Raw genomic sequence first — 13,481 nt, 5'->3', positions numbered from 1 at the left:
CGTAAGAAGCTACAGCATCAGTTACACCAAGATTCAGAGCCGGCCTATATGAACAGCAAAAGTATATACTAAACAGCTTGCCGCCAGTGGTTGTTTGGCTTCTTCTGTACCCGTCAACTTGTTGCTAGGCTTCTTGGCAAGATGGTGGTACGAAGTAGTGTGCAGCATGTTGATTCCGTGCAACAATCAGAGGACATGGTACAGTAACAAAAGGCAATTGTTCCGCGGCTTCGTGGAGTTGCCGCTGATAAGAAGTGCCGGCGATAAGAAACCACATCCTCATCTGGACCGAGTATAAAACCAGCCGTCCCGCATGTGAGGCTGCTCTCTCTCGAATCGTGGAATCGCTCTCGAGTAGTGGATTCGCTCTACAGAATCACAGGCTCACGTGTCCAGCACCCACTTATCGCCAGTCGCACGCCATTTCAGCACTCACCGCATGCATATCTGGGACCCACGAATACCCAGGATCCACGTCCACGGAGGCCTTCAGACGACACATAGAAACCCCAGAGCGCGGCCACGGATCCGGACCTGGCCGTACCTGACAGACGGTGGATACCTCTGCTGGAGTCGCGTTGCTCCACGCTGCCCGCTGCCCGCCTGCGCCCAGCACCGTCTAGCAGCCGTCTCGAACACCCGCTCGCACACCCGCGCGCTTACTTTCGGCCCAGCCCGGCTTGAGCCTCAGCATGCTACCGGTCCATCCCCACGGAGCGTAGCATGGCAGAGTTGAGGCAAATCTCGCGCTCCAGCAGCGCGGCTCGCAGGGCTCGCTGCACGCGAGTCATTAGCTCTGATGTCGTGCTCGCCCCACTGGTATTCGAGATGCTCGTTTGCCTCAACCATTGTCGAACGAAAAGATTTTCAAGAGCTGGCCGGCCGACAAGGGCTTAAATGAAATGTGATTCCTGCGTGCTGCGAGACGCAGTGTCTCATCGCCTTTCTTCGCTGTCCGGGAACCTTCCAACGACCACTTATCATGGCCTCCGCTACGTCAGATGCGGCGTCCGTCCGCAACACCAAGTCGTTCTTCCGCTCCGTCCCCTTCCAGATCGCGGTGGCATGCGGCGTCTCCTTCACCGCGCCGGGCATGTGGGACGCCCTCGGTGGCCTGGGCGCCGGCGGTGCAGCTGAGCCCTACGCCGTGTCCGCCGCCAACGCGCTCGTGTACGGGCTCTTCGCCGTGGTATGCGTGCTGGCGGGCGCAATCAACAACCGCATCGGGCTCAACTACGGGCTCGCGCTGGGCGCGATCGGGTACCCGCTGTACGGCGCGGGCCTGTACACCAACAACATCAGCGCCAACACGTGGTTCATGCTGTTCGGCAGCGCGCTGTGCGGCATCAGTGCGGGCTTCTTCTGGGCCGCCGAGGCCGCCATCATCATCGGGTACCCGTCGCCCGGCGACCGCGCCTTCTACCTCGCCATCTGGCAGTCCGCAAAGGCCGCGGGGCCCATCGTCGGCGGCGCCATCAACCTCGGGCTCAACGCGGGCCGCAGCACCAGCGGCTCCGTGTCGTCGTCGACGTACATCGTCTTCATCGTGATCATGTGCCTGGGGCTGCCGATCGCGCTGTGCCTGTCGCCCGCGCACAAGGTGTGGCGCAAAGACGGCACGCTGATCGTAACATCGCGTGCGGCGTCGTGGGCGCAGGAGTTCCGCGCCGTGGGCCGCCTGTTCGTCAGCCGCCGCATCCTGCTGCTGCTGCCGGCCTTCTTCATCAGCTACTTCTACAACGGCTTCGTCAGCACGTGGCTGACGACGTACTTCACGGTGCGCGCGCGCGCGTTCAGCTCCTTCTTCACCAACTTCGCGGGCATCTTCAGCTCCTTCATCATCGCCGCGCTGCTGGACAGCCAGAAGCTGCACATCAAGCTGCGCGCCAAGATTGCCTTCATCTGCATAGTGACGATCTTGATTGGTACCTGGATCTGGGCGACGGTGCTGCAGCACCGGTTCTACAGCGCCGACACGCCGCCCGTGTTCGACTGGTTCACCGGCGGCTTCGGGAGCGCGTATGCGCTCGTGTTCTTCTGGCAGTTCGGCGGCCAGGCGTTCCAGCAGTTCTTGTACTGGCTGGTTGGCCAGTACGCGACCGACCTGTCGAATTTGTCGCACCACACGGGGATTCTGAGGGGCGTGGAGGCGCTGGGGCAGACGGTGGCGTGGGCGATGCAGAGCGAGGGCAACGCGAACCATTTCGTGTCGATTGGGATCAACTTTGGGTTCATGGTGCTGTGTGTGGTGCCGACGTGGATTGTGCTGTCGGAGTTGGAGGGCAGTCATGAGACGGTCGTTACGGAGGAGGAGGTGAACAATAAGCTGGCTGGAGGTGCTTGAGTGTTTTGGATGTGTAGTTGTGTTGTTTAGTGTGCAAGATACCCAATAGACTTTTCCACACCTTTTGAATTGTCATGCGCATGAATACTGGAATTCTTTGATCGGCGACTGTTGAAACCGCGACGCTTGATGTGTTTGGAGCCAACACTCATATGCTGGACGTTCATCGAGGCTGCCTCTCACGTTGCAGGGATAATGGCATCTAAGCAACCTCCAAGCTGACTAACTTCAACACATATGTTGTAGCTTTCATAATACTCAAAGCTAAAATTTAGCTGAGTAGTATTCATATTGTAGGCAAAAAGTATCCTGTGCAGTTTTGTTTATTCTCTCTACGTCACTGTCGCGTAGTAAACTACCTGGCTCACATCCATAGTCCGCCATTCACCCTGCAACGTAAGATGCAGTGACTATCTTGTCCAGATCGGAATCCATCACTTTTGACTTCTGAATCACGACATGTCGAAACCCACAGCTCCACCACCACACCCCAAGCACTACCTCCACTGCCAGGCGTACCTCATTCTCCACATGTAACCGACCTTCCTCCCTGGGCATCTCCATCCACTAAGCGCACCACTGCCCTCCAACCCACTCATCTTCACCCTCCGATCACTCCCCTGCGGTCTCGCACACCACTGTCCTCCGACCGTCCTCGTCGAATCGGCGGATCCCAGTCGACCATCACGCGTCGCTAAGAGGCATCGACGATCGCCGTGCCGGCGACGAGGCGCTCGGGGTAGCCAGTTGACACATCGGTTTCTGACCAAACGCAGCGTACTGCTGCGAGGGCGCGGAGCTGTGTCGTGCGTCATTGGCTGCGTAAAACGCAGGGCGATGGCGCCGCGGTGTCGTCCTCGCCGAGTCTCGAGGAAAGGGGAGGTACGGGGCGGTGTCGACAGGGACGGGGCGACGCGGTGCGCTCGCGGACGGCGAGGACGGTGTACGCGTGACGCTGGGACCGTTGCGACCCTATCTCGTCTGGCGGCGAGGCTTTGCCGTTGGCGCCTCGCAGTGTGCTTGTATGAGGCCCGTCCGATCCAGCGTCCCTGAGCGCACTCTCCGGTGCCGGCGCCCAGGCGCCTTCACGGCCCCCCACGCCGTTGGAAAAGCTCACACGCGCTCCTGCGTGCCCTTATCCGCGTCCCCCGCCCCCCGCTCCTCCCCCCTCTCCTCCCACTCTTTCCTCTCCTCCCACATCTTCCTCAGACTCGGCATCCCGTACTCAACATACTTGCTCATGCTCTTCAGAATCTTGATCGGCGTGCGATGCGCATTGGGCGGCCGCTTGCCCAGATCGCTCAGCCCCTCGCGCGGCACAATCCGCACCAGGTCCTGCTGCGCCATCGTCTTCATCGGCGTGAACTGCTTCCACAGCGGCTGCCGCTCGACGAAGTCCTGGTGCACGGCGTGCGAGCTGTCGACGGTGACTTGGAACCACTTCAGGGCTGTGGGTTTCGGGGGCGGGGCCGCGAAGGGGAAGGGGGTGGAGGGTGGGGTGGGGGAGGGCGCGGGGGCGGGCGGGGTGTGGACGAGGAGCGGGCTGGGGGTGGTCATGGCGGAGAGGTCGGAGGAGGGGGAAGCGGCGGGGAGCGTGGAGGGGTCGTCTTCGGGGTCGGCGGAGGAGGGGGGCGGGGTGGAGGTTGCGCGCTCGAGGGAGAAGCGGAGCGGCGAGGCGTCGAGGGCTTTCTGCGCGGCGTCGGGGGTGCGGAAGATGGCCAGCGCGACGTTGTCGGCGGGGTTGTGGTACTCGTACTAGGGGAGTCAGCGCGGGGTGGTGGTGGCGGCGGTGAGACGCACGCGTAGGTACTTGTAGGTGTCCATTTCACCGAAGCGCTGCAGCACGCGGAAAATCTCACGGCTCTCGGACAGATTGGCTGGGCGAGGCATGATGCGCAGATGGACGGAGCGCGCAGGCAGGGTGGCCCCGTGGAGGCCGGTTGCCGCTCTGCGGATCGACATGGCGCACTCGAGGTGGGTGTGAAGGCGTCAATGTGGAGGGGCCATGTAGATTTCGGCGATTGGGGTGCGACGCGGCGACGCGACAAAGCGGGTCTTGCCGCGGGAGAGGATCGTCATGCTGGAGATGTCACGTGAAAACCGCTGCGCTGGGTCGCCCCGTGGCAACCCCAGTGCTGGGTGGCAATCTCAATGGGGCCATGCATGAAGGGGCTGTGGAAACGGTTGGAATGCTTAATTCAGAAAAATATGCGATATGTAACGCCGTGCTCAACCCGTAGGGAGCCAGTAACCCCACTCGAAAAACGCCGTCGCAATGTTTGAAATCACAAAGTCGCAGCCAGGACTGCCCCATTACTCCGGCGTGTTTTACGCCGTCTTCCTCCTCTGCTTCGGCTCCTTGGCTGGTCCCGAGCGCTTGCGCATACGGACCGTCTTGGTTACGCGCGCGCTGTCGTTGTGGCGGTCGCCGGCGCGATACAGCGGGCGCGAGAACAGAGGCTCCACGACGCGGAGCGGGCAGTCGTAGTCCATGTCGATGCCCTCGTCGTCAGACGATGCACCAAAGGCCGGGCGCGCTGATTCACTGACGGAGCACTGCTCCTCGTCCTCGATCATCCGGAGAAGGCGGGCGATGTCCTTGGCCTGCGATCCGACATCGACCTGGCGCTGCATGCGCATGATGGAGGCAGAGGCGCGGCAGTAGGTGGGCCGGTCCAGCGAGTCCGAGGGAGAGTTGCCGTTGTCGCTGGCATCCGTCGGGCCAGGCGGCAGGTGCAGCGACCGTGACCGCGCCGGCGAGGTGGTAACAAGAAGGTTTTGGCCGTCCATCAGTTGCGCAAGATTGCCCATGGTGCAGGGCGGCGTCGGCGGGCTGCGGACCGGGTGATGGGTGGGCTGGGACGTGGGCGAGCAGTTCATGAGGGCCCGCTCGGCCTCGTGGGCTGCTAGCGACGGCGACGGCGCTGCAAACGAGAAGTCGCGAAAGAGAGTCGCCATGGTGGATAGGGCTGTTGTGGATGCTGGAGTGTCGAAGCGCAGTGAGATCAGAGTCCTCAGATCGCCAGCCGTTGCCCTGCAGAGAGCAGGCGGCCGCAGTAATAAGGCGAGCTGCTGCAGCCAAGGGAACGGGCCCTGCTCCCATACGTCTGGTCGTTCAACGGTCCTGACGGCTTGGTGGCGGCCCGTATTTGATTGGTGTGCTGCCGGCTGAGGAAGGAACTCGATTGCTCGTGCCCCGCTCGCCTCCCCAGCACTGGATCGCTCCTGCTGCTCGCGGCCATGCCAGCTGCGCCTGCCCCACCACGCAACCAAACTGCGTTCCTGCCCGCATTCCCACCTCTCACGGCCGTCGCCCCTCCACGCCGCTGTTGCGCGATCGTAGCACCATCGCCACCACCGCGACCACTGCAGTGCCAGCGCACGACTCAGACGCCGCTTCGCTTCCGTGGCGCCTGACACAGCGCCCGCTGACCCGGCCGCTGAACAGTGCGAACGCCCTTGCCCTTTGAAACCGCGGGCCCGACCTTCTGGCGACTCACAATCCTTCCAGCCTTATATCCGCTTGCATGGGCATAGCAGGGCTCTGTTAAGAACCGCATCCCCTTTCCTGCCGGCACTCCCAGGGTTGCGCGGCATTGCTTTTTCACCCAGTCTGCATTCACCCCGAATCCTCATCTCGCTTCCCGCACTCCTATCTGTAACCGGCCTTCCGATATTGCGATCCACTCTGTTCCCCCCCAAAGCCCAGACGTGCTGTTTCGACGCGTGGCTGATCTGCACGAGCGCCACAGTGCTGCGAGTGGACGACGTTTCCCTCGCTGCAGCTGGTTGGGCCGTCGTCATTGGCTGTCATGTGCGAGGCCTCCACTCCAGCCTGCAGTCGAGATTCTCTGCGGCTGCCGTTGCTCAGAAGGCGTCTTCTCCACCGTCCCAAAGTATGGAGAACCGGGTTTGTGGGACGCCGGCTTGAGCCTCAGTAGTATGTCAGCTTGTTGTCAGCGTGTTGTCATTTGGGCAAAAGCAGCGTCAGGCACGAAGGATCAATAACCTCATCAGGAGTCCGTGGTGATGACATGTTTACGCCTGTACGGAAGGATCCATCCACCCATACGTCCCCAGCTGATTGGCTGCACTAAGAGTAAGTCCGATCTTCTAAGAGTGTCGAATCGTGGTCGACGTGCCTGAAAGCAGGCACACAAACTTTGGTAACGACACCCACCTCGTCATGTCACGTGATGCATCGCGTTCGATTCCAAGCGCACCCCACCGGAACCAACCATCCGCTAGCGAGGAGCAGTCTTTCGCCCGCCAATCACGATCCTGCACGCTATGTTCTGGAAGACTCGAACGTCGCAGTTCGCGAGCGCTGTGCCTGGCGATCATGGCGTTCAGCTGAACGAATCAGCCGGCCTCGTGTCTCGACTATTGCAGTCCACGTGTTATCGCTTTGTCCGGGCAGCTGGATTCTAGCACTTCCTGGCGGTTGCTGCTAGCGTGGTGAGCGACCGACTGCCTCATCTGTGCCGGAGTCACCGAGTGCCTATCACGAGCACTCTTTTCATCTGGACTTTTCTACTAATTACACGGTAAGCCAGAGAGAAGTCCTGAATGGACATGTCGCTGCCAGACTGCACTTGCCTCGGAAGAAGAGCAAGATAGCTGCGTGATACTGAAACGTCAGACCTCTATGGTCTATCGCATTCCTTTGTCGTAAGGGTCACATTGCACATAGGAAATATCTAGTAAGTTGGTGAGATTAGTGAACGGCGGACCTAGGCATCACGATGACAGTCGCTTATATTACAGTTAAGTTGTGAAAATTTAAGTATGTCTATCGCGATTTCTAAGTATGAGATGCAAGTACCTGGACCCTTCCTCTTTTTTTTTCTCTGGACATTTTTTGATGTAAAAGACACGCAGCCTGCACGATACAAACGCTGAAACACCTCACAACAAATCGGCCTGACCGCCTACGCTATAACATCTATTGTCTACTGTAATCATCTAACTCCTATGAGTTGACCTCCTTAATATCTGGCAGAACCTGCATATCTCTCTAGTGAAGTTGGATGGCGTTGAAGCGTCCTAGGTCCAGTTGCAAGTCTAGACTGTGCTCTGCGGCGTACTTGGCCTAGTAAGCGATGGCCACTCGAATCCTTGGCTACTGTCTACGTTCCTTCTAAACCATGCAACTCCCACGATTCGAGCTCCTTAATATCTGGCAAAGACTTCAAGTCGTCCTAGTTGACTTGGATTGCGAGGAAGCGCGACAACTCAAGCTTCAGCCTAAGGCTGTGCGACGCGGCGTACATAGCCCAGCACGCGATGCGCTGCCATGCAAACCCATGGCCTCCGAGTTGATTGTGGTCGCGCTGGCGGCAGTTTTTGCACGTGTAGCACTGCAAGAACGCATGGCAGACCTCGTGCAAAAGGGTGCCTAGCCGCGACATCGACGCTGCATTCAACACCCCCTCATACTCCTGAGGGACCTGGCCTGTGAGCGTCTTGACCTTTGTACGGTGCAGTTTCACTTCAGCTAGCAACCCGCCGTGATACGCGCAATTGCCGTACGTGTGCTTATACTTCTTCGTCAAGGGCAGGAAATCGAAGCTGAAGTTGATGGTGGCAGGGAAGAACATCTGCGCCAGCAGCCAGAGCAAGGTCTCGTATTCTTTCTTGCTCACGGCAGTAGCGTCGTCGCATCCGAGTCTACGCATCAGACTATTCGGGGAGCGGTCGTGTAGAAGCCGGTGAAATGCGTCTGTTGCAGAGTTGACAATCTGCGTGCTGTACTTGACGTGCAGTTTAAGATGCTCGACTGTCTCGTCGCTCAGCTCGGACCCATGATGGCCGTTGGGTTCCAGGACTGGTGTCCGGAGGCGGAGGCCTTTCTGGATCGTGACCCATTCCGTCTTGATCTCACGTGAGCAGGAGCATCCTGGGTTGGCTTGCACGTCCCCGGGGGCCGTTGCTCCTTACACGACTCTCGAAGTCCTCGATCGATTCTGGCGCCCCTCCAAAGCCGTGGGCGTTGTTCGCATGCTGAGAACCATAGCCGAAGTTGTTGTACATGATGGGACGACAGAGATATCCAAGCCAGTGAATACTCTGATGGTTTGATGGTGTGATATCGATCTACAACACCACGAAGCTTCTCTTATACAATCAATCTCAACCTTTGTCTAAGGCTGCGACAAACCACCCTTTCACCGCGCACTGTCACTGCACCAACACCCATGTCTCAGACACTCGACGCGAGACCCCAAAGACTCAAATGCGCGCTTCCTCACAAACACCATTGCTTTGTGCACTGCGCCAGCGCCGTTCGCCAGACACGCTCGCCCAAGGTCGCAGACTTAGACAATGGTAAATGTTTTACTGTCCGCTGTGCTTGTGACCGCGACGGGTGGATTTGGCGCTGTCTCGCTCTGGATCGTGGAGGCTGTCTGGGAATTGTTGAACAGTCGGTGGGTCGAGGAATAAAGCCAATGGTGGATGTCTTGTCTGCTGCACGATGGCGATACGCGGGCACTGTTCGCGGTGAAGGGACTGAGCAATGCACAGACTGGGATCGTGGGCGCGCATGCCTGGGACGCCGATACTGCGTAGTGTGGTAACTGTGTACACGGGTTGTGCGGGAGGCTCTGCTGGCGGTGTGTGGGTAAGGGCGTTTCTCTGAGCAGAGTACGTTGATGATCGGCGTGGGTCCCGCGCTTTCTGAATACGCATATGCACATCTCTTCTAAGTGAGAAAATGATGACTTACAACCCTGTTCTCTGTGTGTATCTGCGTTTGGCCCTGCCGAGAGAGTCTTGAGTTTCTCGTCGGCTGGGGAAGACGAGGGATACTCTTGTGGTGTAGGAGATTGTTTAGTTGGTTGGCTAGTTTTACATGCCCATTACTAAGTACTACTCCCACTACTACTACTCCTAGATAAACCTAACCTTTCTCGAATAAACCCTAGAGAAGCTAATATCTCAAAGTTGAGACCGCGCTCTCGAAGAAGATACACAGCTACCGCACAGCGCTCTCCTAACCTTATCCAACGATAACAATCACACGTGCCCCTATACCGTTTTCTAGGTGGTACTTTGACAAGCTGGGCGAGATCCACCTCGTTTTCTTCGACCAAGAATTTGATCATGTGAAGGGACCCATCGTGTTCGCCAAGAACAGCAGCGGCTAAAGCACTGCCATACTCTCCAACTTTCAAAGTTGCATGAACATCAGCGCCAGAATCGACAAGAAAGCGAACGTATCCCAGATCCCCTTCTGCCACAGCGGCTGCCAATGGGCTGCCAAACTTGCCGAAGTTTAAGCTTGCGTTAGGCTCTGCACCGTGGTTCAGGAGGAGACGACTGAGCCTCTCGTTCGCGGTACTTGCTGCAACGCCTAGGGGACTACCGAAGTCCCCAAACCGTAGGTCCGCGTTGACATCAGCGCCATATTCGATGACGAAGGCAGCGGACTCGTGTTTATCCGCGTGGATTGCAGCAGCTAAGGGACTGCCAAAGCCTCTGCATGGTATCGCGGCATTAACATCAGCGCCTTGTTGAATCAGGAAACGAGCACAATCCAGCTGTTCGCCCCAGAGAGCAGCAACCAAAGGGCTCCCATACTTTCCAGATTCCAGATTGGCGTGAATGTCTGCTCCATGCTCGACGAGGAAGCGGGCACACTCCAGATGTCCTTCATAGACTGCAGCGGCAAGAGGACTTCCGAAGTCTCCTCCAATGTTTATTGGATTGACTGCTGCTTTTTGTTTGACGAGTGCTTGAATCCCGTCAAGGTACCCACTATACGCAGCGTTGACTAGCGCATTGCCATATTGACAGCGACCCTTTCCTTGGGAGTCATTGTTGCAACTCAAGTCAGGATCTGCCTCGTATTGCAACAGCAATTGGAGACATTTCAGAGAGCGATAACTTGAGGCGCAACAAAGGTAGCTGTGCCCATCGATGGCAATATTCAGGTTTGCAACTCTCCGTAGGAGTAACCTCAAGGTGTCGATTTTGTGTCCACGAATGGACGCACACACAGCGCTCTGTATGTCGCACCCTGCGTTTAGTAGGTGTTGACAGGTCTCAGACTGGCCGTAAGTAGCAGCAATAGATAGCAGATCCGAGTTATCGTCGTTCACTAGCGAAGGAATGTCAAGGTTTTTGTCCCACCACCCAGCCAGGGCTTTGTGTAGCCCGAGCGCTATGGTTCCAAAGACATTGTTGTCTACTGGTCCAATTTCGGACCACAATAAGTCATAGAAGCGCCAGTGCGAAGTGACCATCTGAACGAATACTCGATATTCTTTGGAGGATCGCTGAGGTCCTGGCTCGCCGAAGAATTGCTGCAAAGCTTGATCCACGCCTGTGGTCTTGGCGTCATGGCTGGAAAACCCGCGAGTGTGCTCTACCCAGTTCAACAGAATATATTTTTGAAGCGGGTGTGGAGGATCCAGAGGATCTTCCATATGCAAACGATCGTAATGATACCACTTGTATATTGCCATCACGTCGTCTTCGATATGTTGTGGCGGCCACTTCGAGGGATAATTCGAGCAGCAACTCTTCAAACAGTTTATCATGAATACTGTCAGTTGCGCTGGGGCGTTGCTGATCCACTCAAACTTCTCGCCTTTGAAATAGTCAAGGACTGATGCATGTGGAAATTTCCAGACACCAAGCTCCGGATCCTTTACAACCAAATGCCGACAGGCATCTTCCAGCTTTCGCTCGGTGAGATCCGACTGCTCAAAACAGTCTGCACCATCACGACTCTCACTTTCTGCTTTGAGGGCTGAAAGTAGTACGCGACTGTTCAACGGCTCGCGGGCACACATGACCCATCTGACGGCCCGTTGAAGCATCCTCAGATTGGGAGAATCTGGATCGCAACCATCTAGAATCTCCTGATACGCTTCTGAAAGAGTTTTCGGGAGTTTGTCAAGTCTTGCTTTGATGTATTTCTCGCTCTTGATGATTTTGAGCTGTTCCCATTGCAGATATGTCCACCTGAACCTATGAGCTGCTGATTAGCCTAGATTGCGCATGATAGTAGTGGTAGTACTGACATCCCGTCACTCTTGTCAACAAGAGTTCGTTTTACATGCATTTGCGTTTCAGTTCCGACCTCTTCCCAGTTGACAGAGTGTTTGTTCATCTCATCAACAACAAATTTCTCAATGTCACCCTTGTTATCAGACGTGCTGATGTTGATGAGTGTCCGTGAATTTTGAAAAGATTTCAGATGGCCCTGAATATCATATTCCGGACGACTAGCAATAAAGACTTTCAGTGGACGGTTGCTTTCCAGAATGAGAAATTTGATGAATGCGAAAAAAACGCCTTCTTGTATCTTCGTCACACTCGTCCAAGCCGTCAAGAACCAAGGTGCTTCGAGGATAGCTGTCTAAGATATCTTTCAGTGTCGCTTTGCTTGCCTCGATGCTGATAGCTTTTTGGATTTGAGTCTTGATGTTGTACAGATTCAATGCGGCTTTGTGAACGCTCTCACAACGACCAGGCAACTCGCTAAGCTGTCGAACATAGCTACGGAGGATGTTGTCAATTGTGTTCCTTGTCTGGTCGGAGTTATCGCAGTAGAAGTAGGCAAACCCTTCATCGTCTCCTTTGGTAGACTAATCGTCGCCAAGATATCGATAACGATCAATGACTTTGGAGGAGAGGAATGACTTCCCTGTTCCCACTGCGAAAGTAACATTGATTAGTCACAAGAAAAAGGATGTAGTGTAATAAAACCTACTGTCTCCTCGTAACCACAGTATTGACGAGCATGCGGAGTCTTCCCATTTGTGAAACTCAGAATGGCTTGTCAACCATTCGCATGTGTCTTTTGTCCTCTTCTCAAGCTTTTCTTGATGATGTACGCCAACTGGAATTGTGCTGATGTAGTTCATGGCCTCCTCTCTTTCACTCTTCTCCAGCTTCTGTAGTACATCTACCACATTTTTGTCGACTCGTTTAAGTGGACTCTCCAGGCTCTGCAGCAATTTCCGGTTCTCGTCGTTCATCTCTATCTCGCAAGCATGAGCCGTAGAATCCAGCTGTTGCTCAAAGTCTTTCATCTCCGACACTCTTTCCTCGCCGCGACCCGGGTCCAAGAGGGCATCCAGAAATCGTGACCCATTTCCTTTCTGTATTTCGGTGGCCACAAAAGCGAGGAACTCAAAGCAGGACTTATATACTTCAATCATTTTTCGCTCCAGCTCCTCGAAGATGTCAGACCCTGGGGAGTTGGCGATGTACACCTTCTCGTACACTTTGCCACGCCTATAAAGGCGCAGGACGACTTCTGAACATCCCATGATGACTACAAGATCCTTGCGTTCTGAAACGTTGGTCTAGATCGTTGTCAGCCTCTTCTTTCTTTCTCAGATTTATTCAACTTGCGTTACTCACATTCAAAAGCACCTTGACTGCAGACCAGGCGGCTGAAGAAGGTGCAGGAGCGAAGTTGATGGCAATGTCTCCGATCGCTGTCACCGAAGAGACAACCCGTTCCGCGTAATCCCTCCATAGGATCTCACGGTTGCCAATTGTCAACCTTGCCGCTTCTTTCTGATGTTTCTCTTCACTACAGCGAACCAACTCGACAAGCTCAGCGATATGGTCATCGGTCTTGGGCTCAGAAGCATTTTTCTCCAGCCATGCCTTAAGCTCATCTCCCGCTTGGTCGTACGCTTGATTGTACGCTTCTTCCCATAGACTGAGTGGTGTTGCAGAGCAGACCGCCGTAGAAGCTACTTTGTCGGAGGGAGGAGGAATGGCAGCCGTTCCAATTCCATCTTTGGTTGATGGTAGGGCTGACAATGCAATTGGGGCCAAATCCAACAGTCCTGTATTATGCGCCGATGAAGTTGGCTCTGCGTCAGTAGACAGAGGTGTGGTATCTTTGCTTGCGGAAGGTCCCGAGGCAGTTGCAGGTACAGGTATCGTGGAAGTCTTTTGCCGCCTTCTGCCTCCCTTCTTCAAACGGGAGGCTAGCCGGGATAACAAACCATCACGGGGCGCGGGAGAGCGGTTCATGAGGAGAAAGTCGGAGATCGCGCAAATGTTGACTGATAGCTACAAATGGTAACATGGGTAATATTACAGATGAGGATGCGAATTTCAAAAGACAGACTGTTCATTTGTAATTTCCGCCGAGGCTTGGGGTAAG

The 13,481-nt window shown here is 55.7% G+C and overlaps 6 protein-coding genes across 6 annotated transcripts; 1 reads left to right on the top strand and 5 right to left on the bottom strand.

Moving 5' to 3' along the window:
- Positions 1-1,150: 1,150 nt before the first annotated feature.
- On the top strand, positions 1,151-2,389 carry C7974DRAFT_387043 (major facilitator superfamily domain-containing protein). The gene has a single exon (XM_046141123.1). The coding sequence runs from the start codon at positions 1,319-1,321 to the stop codon at positions 2,342-2,344; it is 1,026 nt and encodes a 341-aa protein (XP_046002205.1). The 5' UTR covers positions 1,151-1,318; the 3' UTR covers positions 2,345-2,389.
- An 875-nt stretch (positions 2,390-3,264) lies between these two features.
- Positions 3,265-4,475, bottom strand: C7974DRAFT_448286 (uncharacterized protein). Its single transcript, XM_046145663.1, has 2 exons — positions 4,145-4,475; positions 3,265-4,099 (listed from the first exon to the last, which is right to left on the bottom strand). Exons 1-2 carry the CDS (start codon positions 4,304-4,306, stop codon positions 3,458-3,460), a joined length of 804 nt encoding a protein of 267 aa, XP_046002204.1. The 5' UTR covers positions 4,307-4,475; the 3' UTR covers positions 3,265-3,457.
- Positions 4,476-4,525: 50 nt separating this feature from the next.
- On the bottom strand, positions 4,526-5,447 carry C7974DRAFT_387039 (uncharacterized protein). The gene has a single exon (XM_046141122.1). It carries the CDS (start codon positions 5,300-5,302, stop codon positions 4,673-4,675), a length of 630 nt encoding a protein of 209 aa, XP_046002203.1. The 5' UTR covers positions 5,303-5,447; the 3' UTR covers positions 4,526-4,672.
- A 1,745-nt stretch (positions 5,448-7,192) lies between these two features.
- Positions 7,193-8,089, bottom strand: C7974DRAFT_387036 (uncharacterized protein). The gene has a single exon (XM_046141121.1). The coding sequence runs from the start codon at positions 8,020-8,022 to the stop codon at positions 7,546-7,548; it is 477 nt and encodes a 158-aa protein (XP_046002202.1). The 5' UTR covers positions 8,023-8,089; the 3' UTR covers positions 7,193-7,545.
- Positions 8,090-9,124: 1,035 nt separating this feature from the next.
- On the bottom strand, positions 9,125-11,746 carry C7974DRAFT_119599 (ankyrin repeat-containing domain protein). Its single transcript, XM_046135130.1, has 2 exons — positions 11,374-11,746; positions 9,125-11,320 (listed from the first exon to the last, which is right to left on the bottom strand). Exons 1-2 carry the CDS (start codon positions 11,460-11,462, stop codon positions 9,208-9,210), a joined length of 2,202 nt encoding a protein of 733 aa, XP_046002201.1. The 5' UTR covers positions 11,463-11,746; the 3' UTR covers positions 9,125-9,207.
- On the bottom strand, positions 11,747-13,443 carry C7974DRAFT_119598 (uncharacterized protein). Its single transcript, XM_046135129.1, has 2 exons — positions 12,722-13,443; positions 11,747-12,663 (listed from the first exon to the last, which is right to left on the bottom strand). The coding sequence occupies exons 1-2, from the start codon at positions 13,346-13,348 to the stop codon at positions 12,031-12,033; spliced, it is 1,260 nt and encodes a 419-aa protein (XP_046002200.1). The 5' UTR covers positions 13,349-13,443; the 3' UTR covers positions 11,747-12,030.
- Positions 13,444-13,481: the final 38 nt, after the last annotated feature.

Source organism: Boeremia exigua (genome assembly GCF_020726555.1).
Source record: "Boeremia exigua strain MPI-SDFR-AT-0100 chromosome Unknown C7974scaffold_2, whole genome shotgun sequence".
NCBI lineage: Eukaryota > Fungi > Ascomycota > Dothideomycetes > Pleosporales > Didymellaceae > Boeremia > Boeremia exigua.
Note: the sequence above shows the minus strand (reverse complement) of the source record. Positions and strands in the feature narration are given on the sequence as shown.

Coding starts and splice junctions, on each gene's coding strand:
- C7974DRAFT_119599 (XM_046135130.1), bottom strand. CDS start 11,462: ATGAACAAACACTCTGTCAACTGGGAAGAGGTCGGAACTGAAACGCAA. Junction 11,321..11,373: donor GTTGACAAGAGTGACGGGAT/GTCAGTACTACC, acceptor AGCAGCTCATAG/GTTCAGGTGGACATATCTGC.
- C7974DRAFT_387043 (XM_046141123.1), top strand. CDS start 1,319: ATGCTGTTCGGCAGCGCGCTGTGCGGCATCAGTGCGGGCTTCTTCTGG.
- C7974DRAFT_387039 (XM_046141122.1), bottom strand. CDS start 5,302: ATGGCGACTCTCTTTCGCGACTTCTCGTTTGCAGCGCCGTCGCCGTCG.
- C7974DRAFT_387036 (XM_046141121.1), bottom strand. CDS start 8,022: ATGCGTAGACTCGGATGCGACGACGCTACTGCCGTGAGCAAGAAAGAA.
- C7974DRAFT_119598 (XM_046135129.1), bottom strand. CDS start 13,348: ATGAACCGCTCTCCCGCGCCCCGTGATGGTTTGTTATCCCGGCTAGCC. Junction 12,664..12,721: donor CAGTCAAGGTGCTTTTGAAT/GTGAGTAACGCA, acceptor ACAACGATCTAG/ACCAACGTTTCAGAACGCAA.
- C7974DRAFT_448286 (XM_046145663.1), bottom strand. CDS start 4,306: ATGTCGATCCGCAGAGCGGCAACCGGCCTCCACGGGGCCACCCTGCCT. Junction 4,100..4,144: donor ACACCTACAAGTACCTACGC/GTGCGTCTCACC, acceptor TGACTCCCCTAG/TACGAGTACCACAACCCCGC.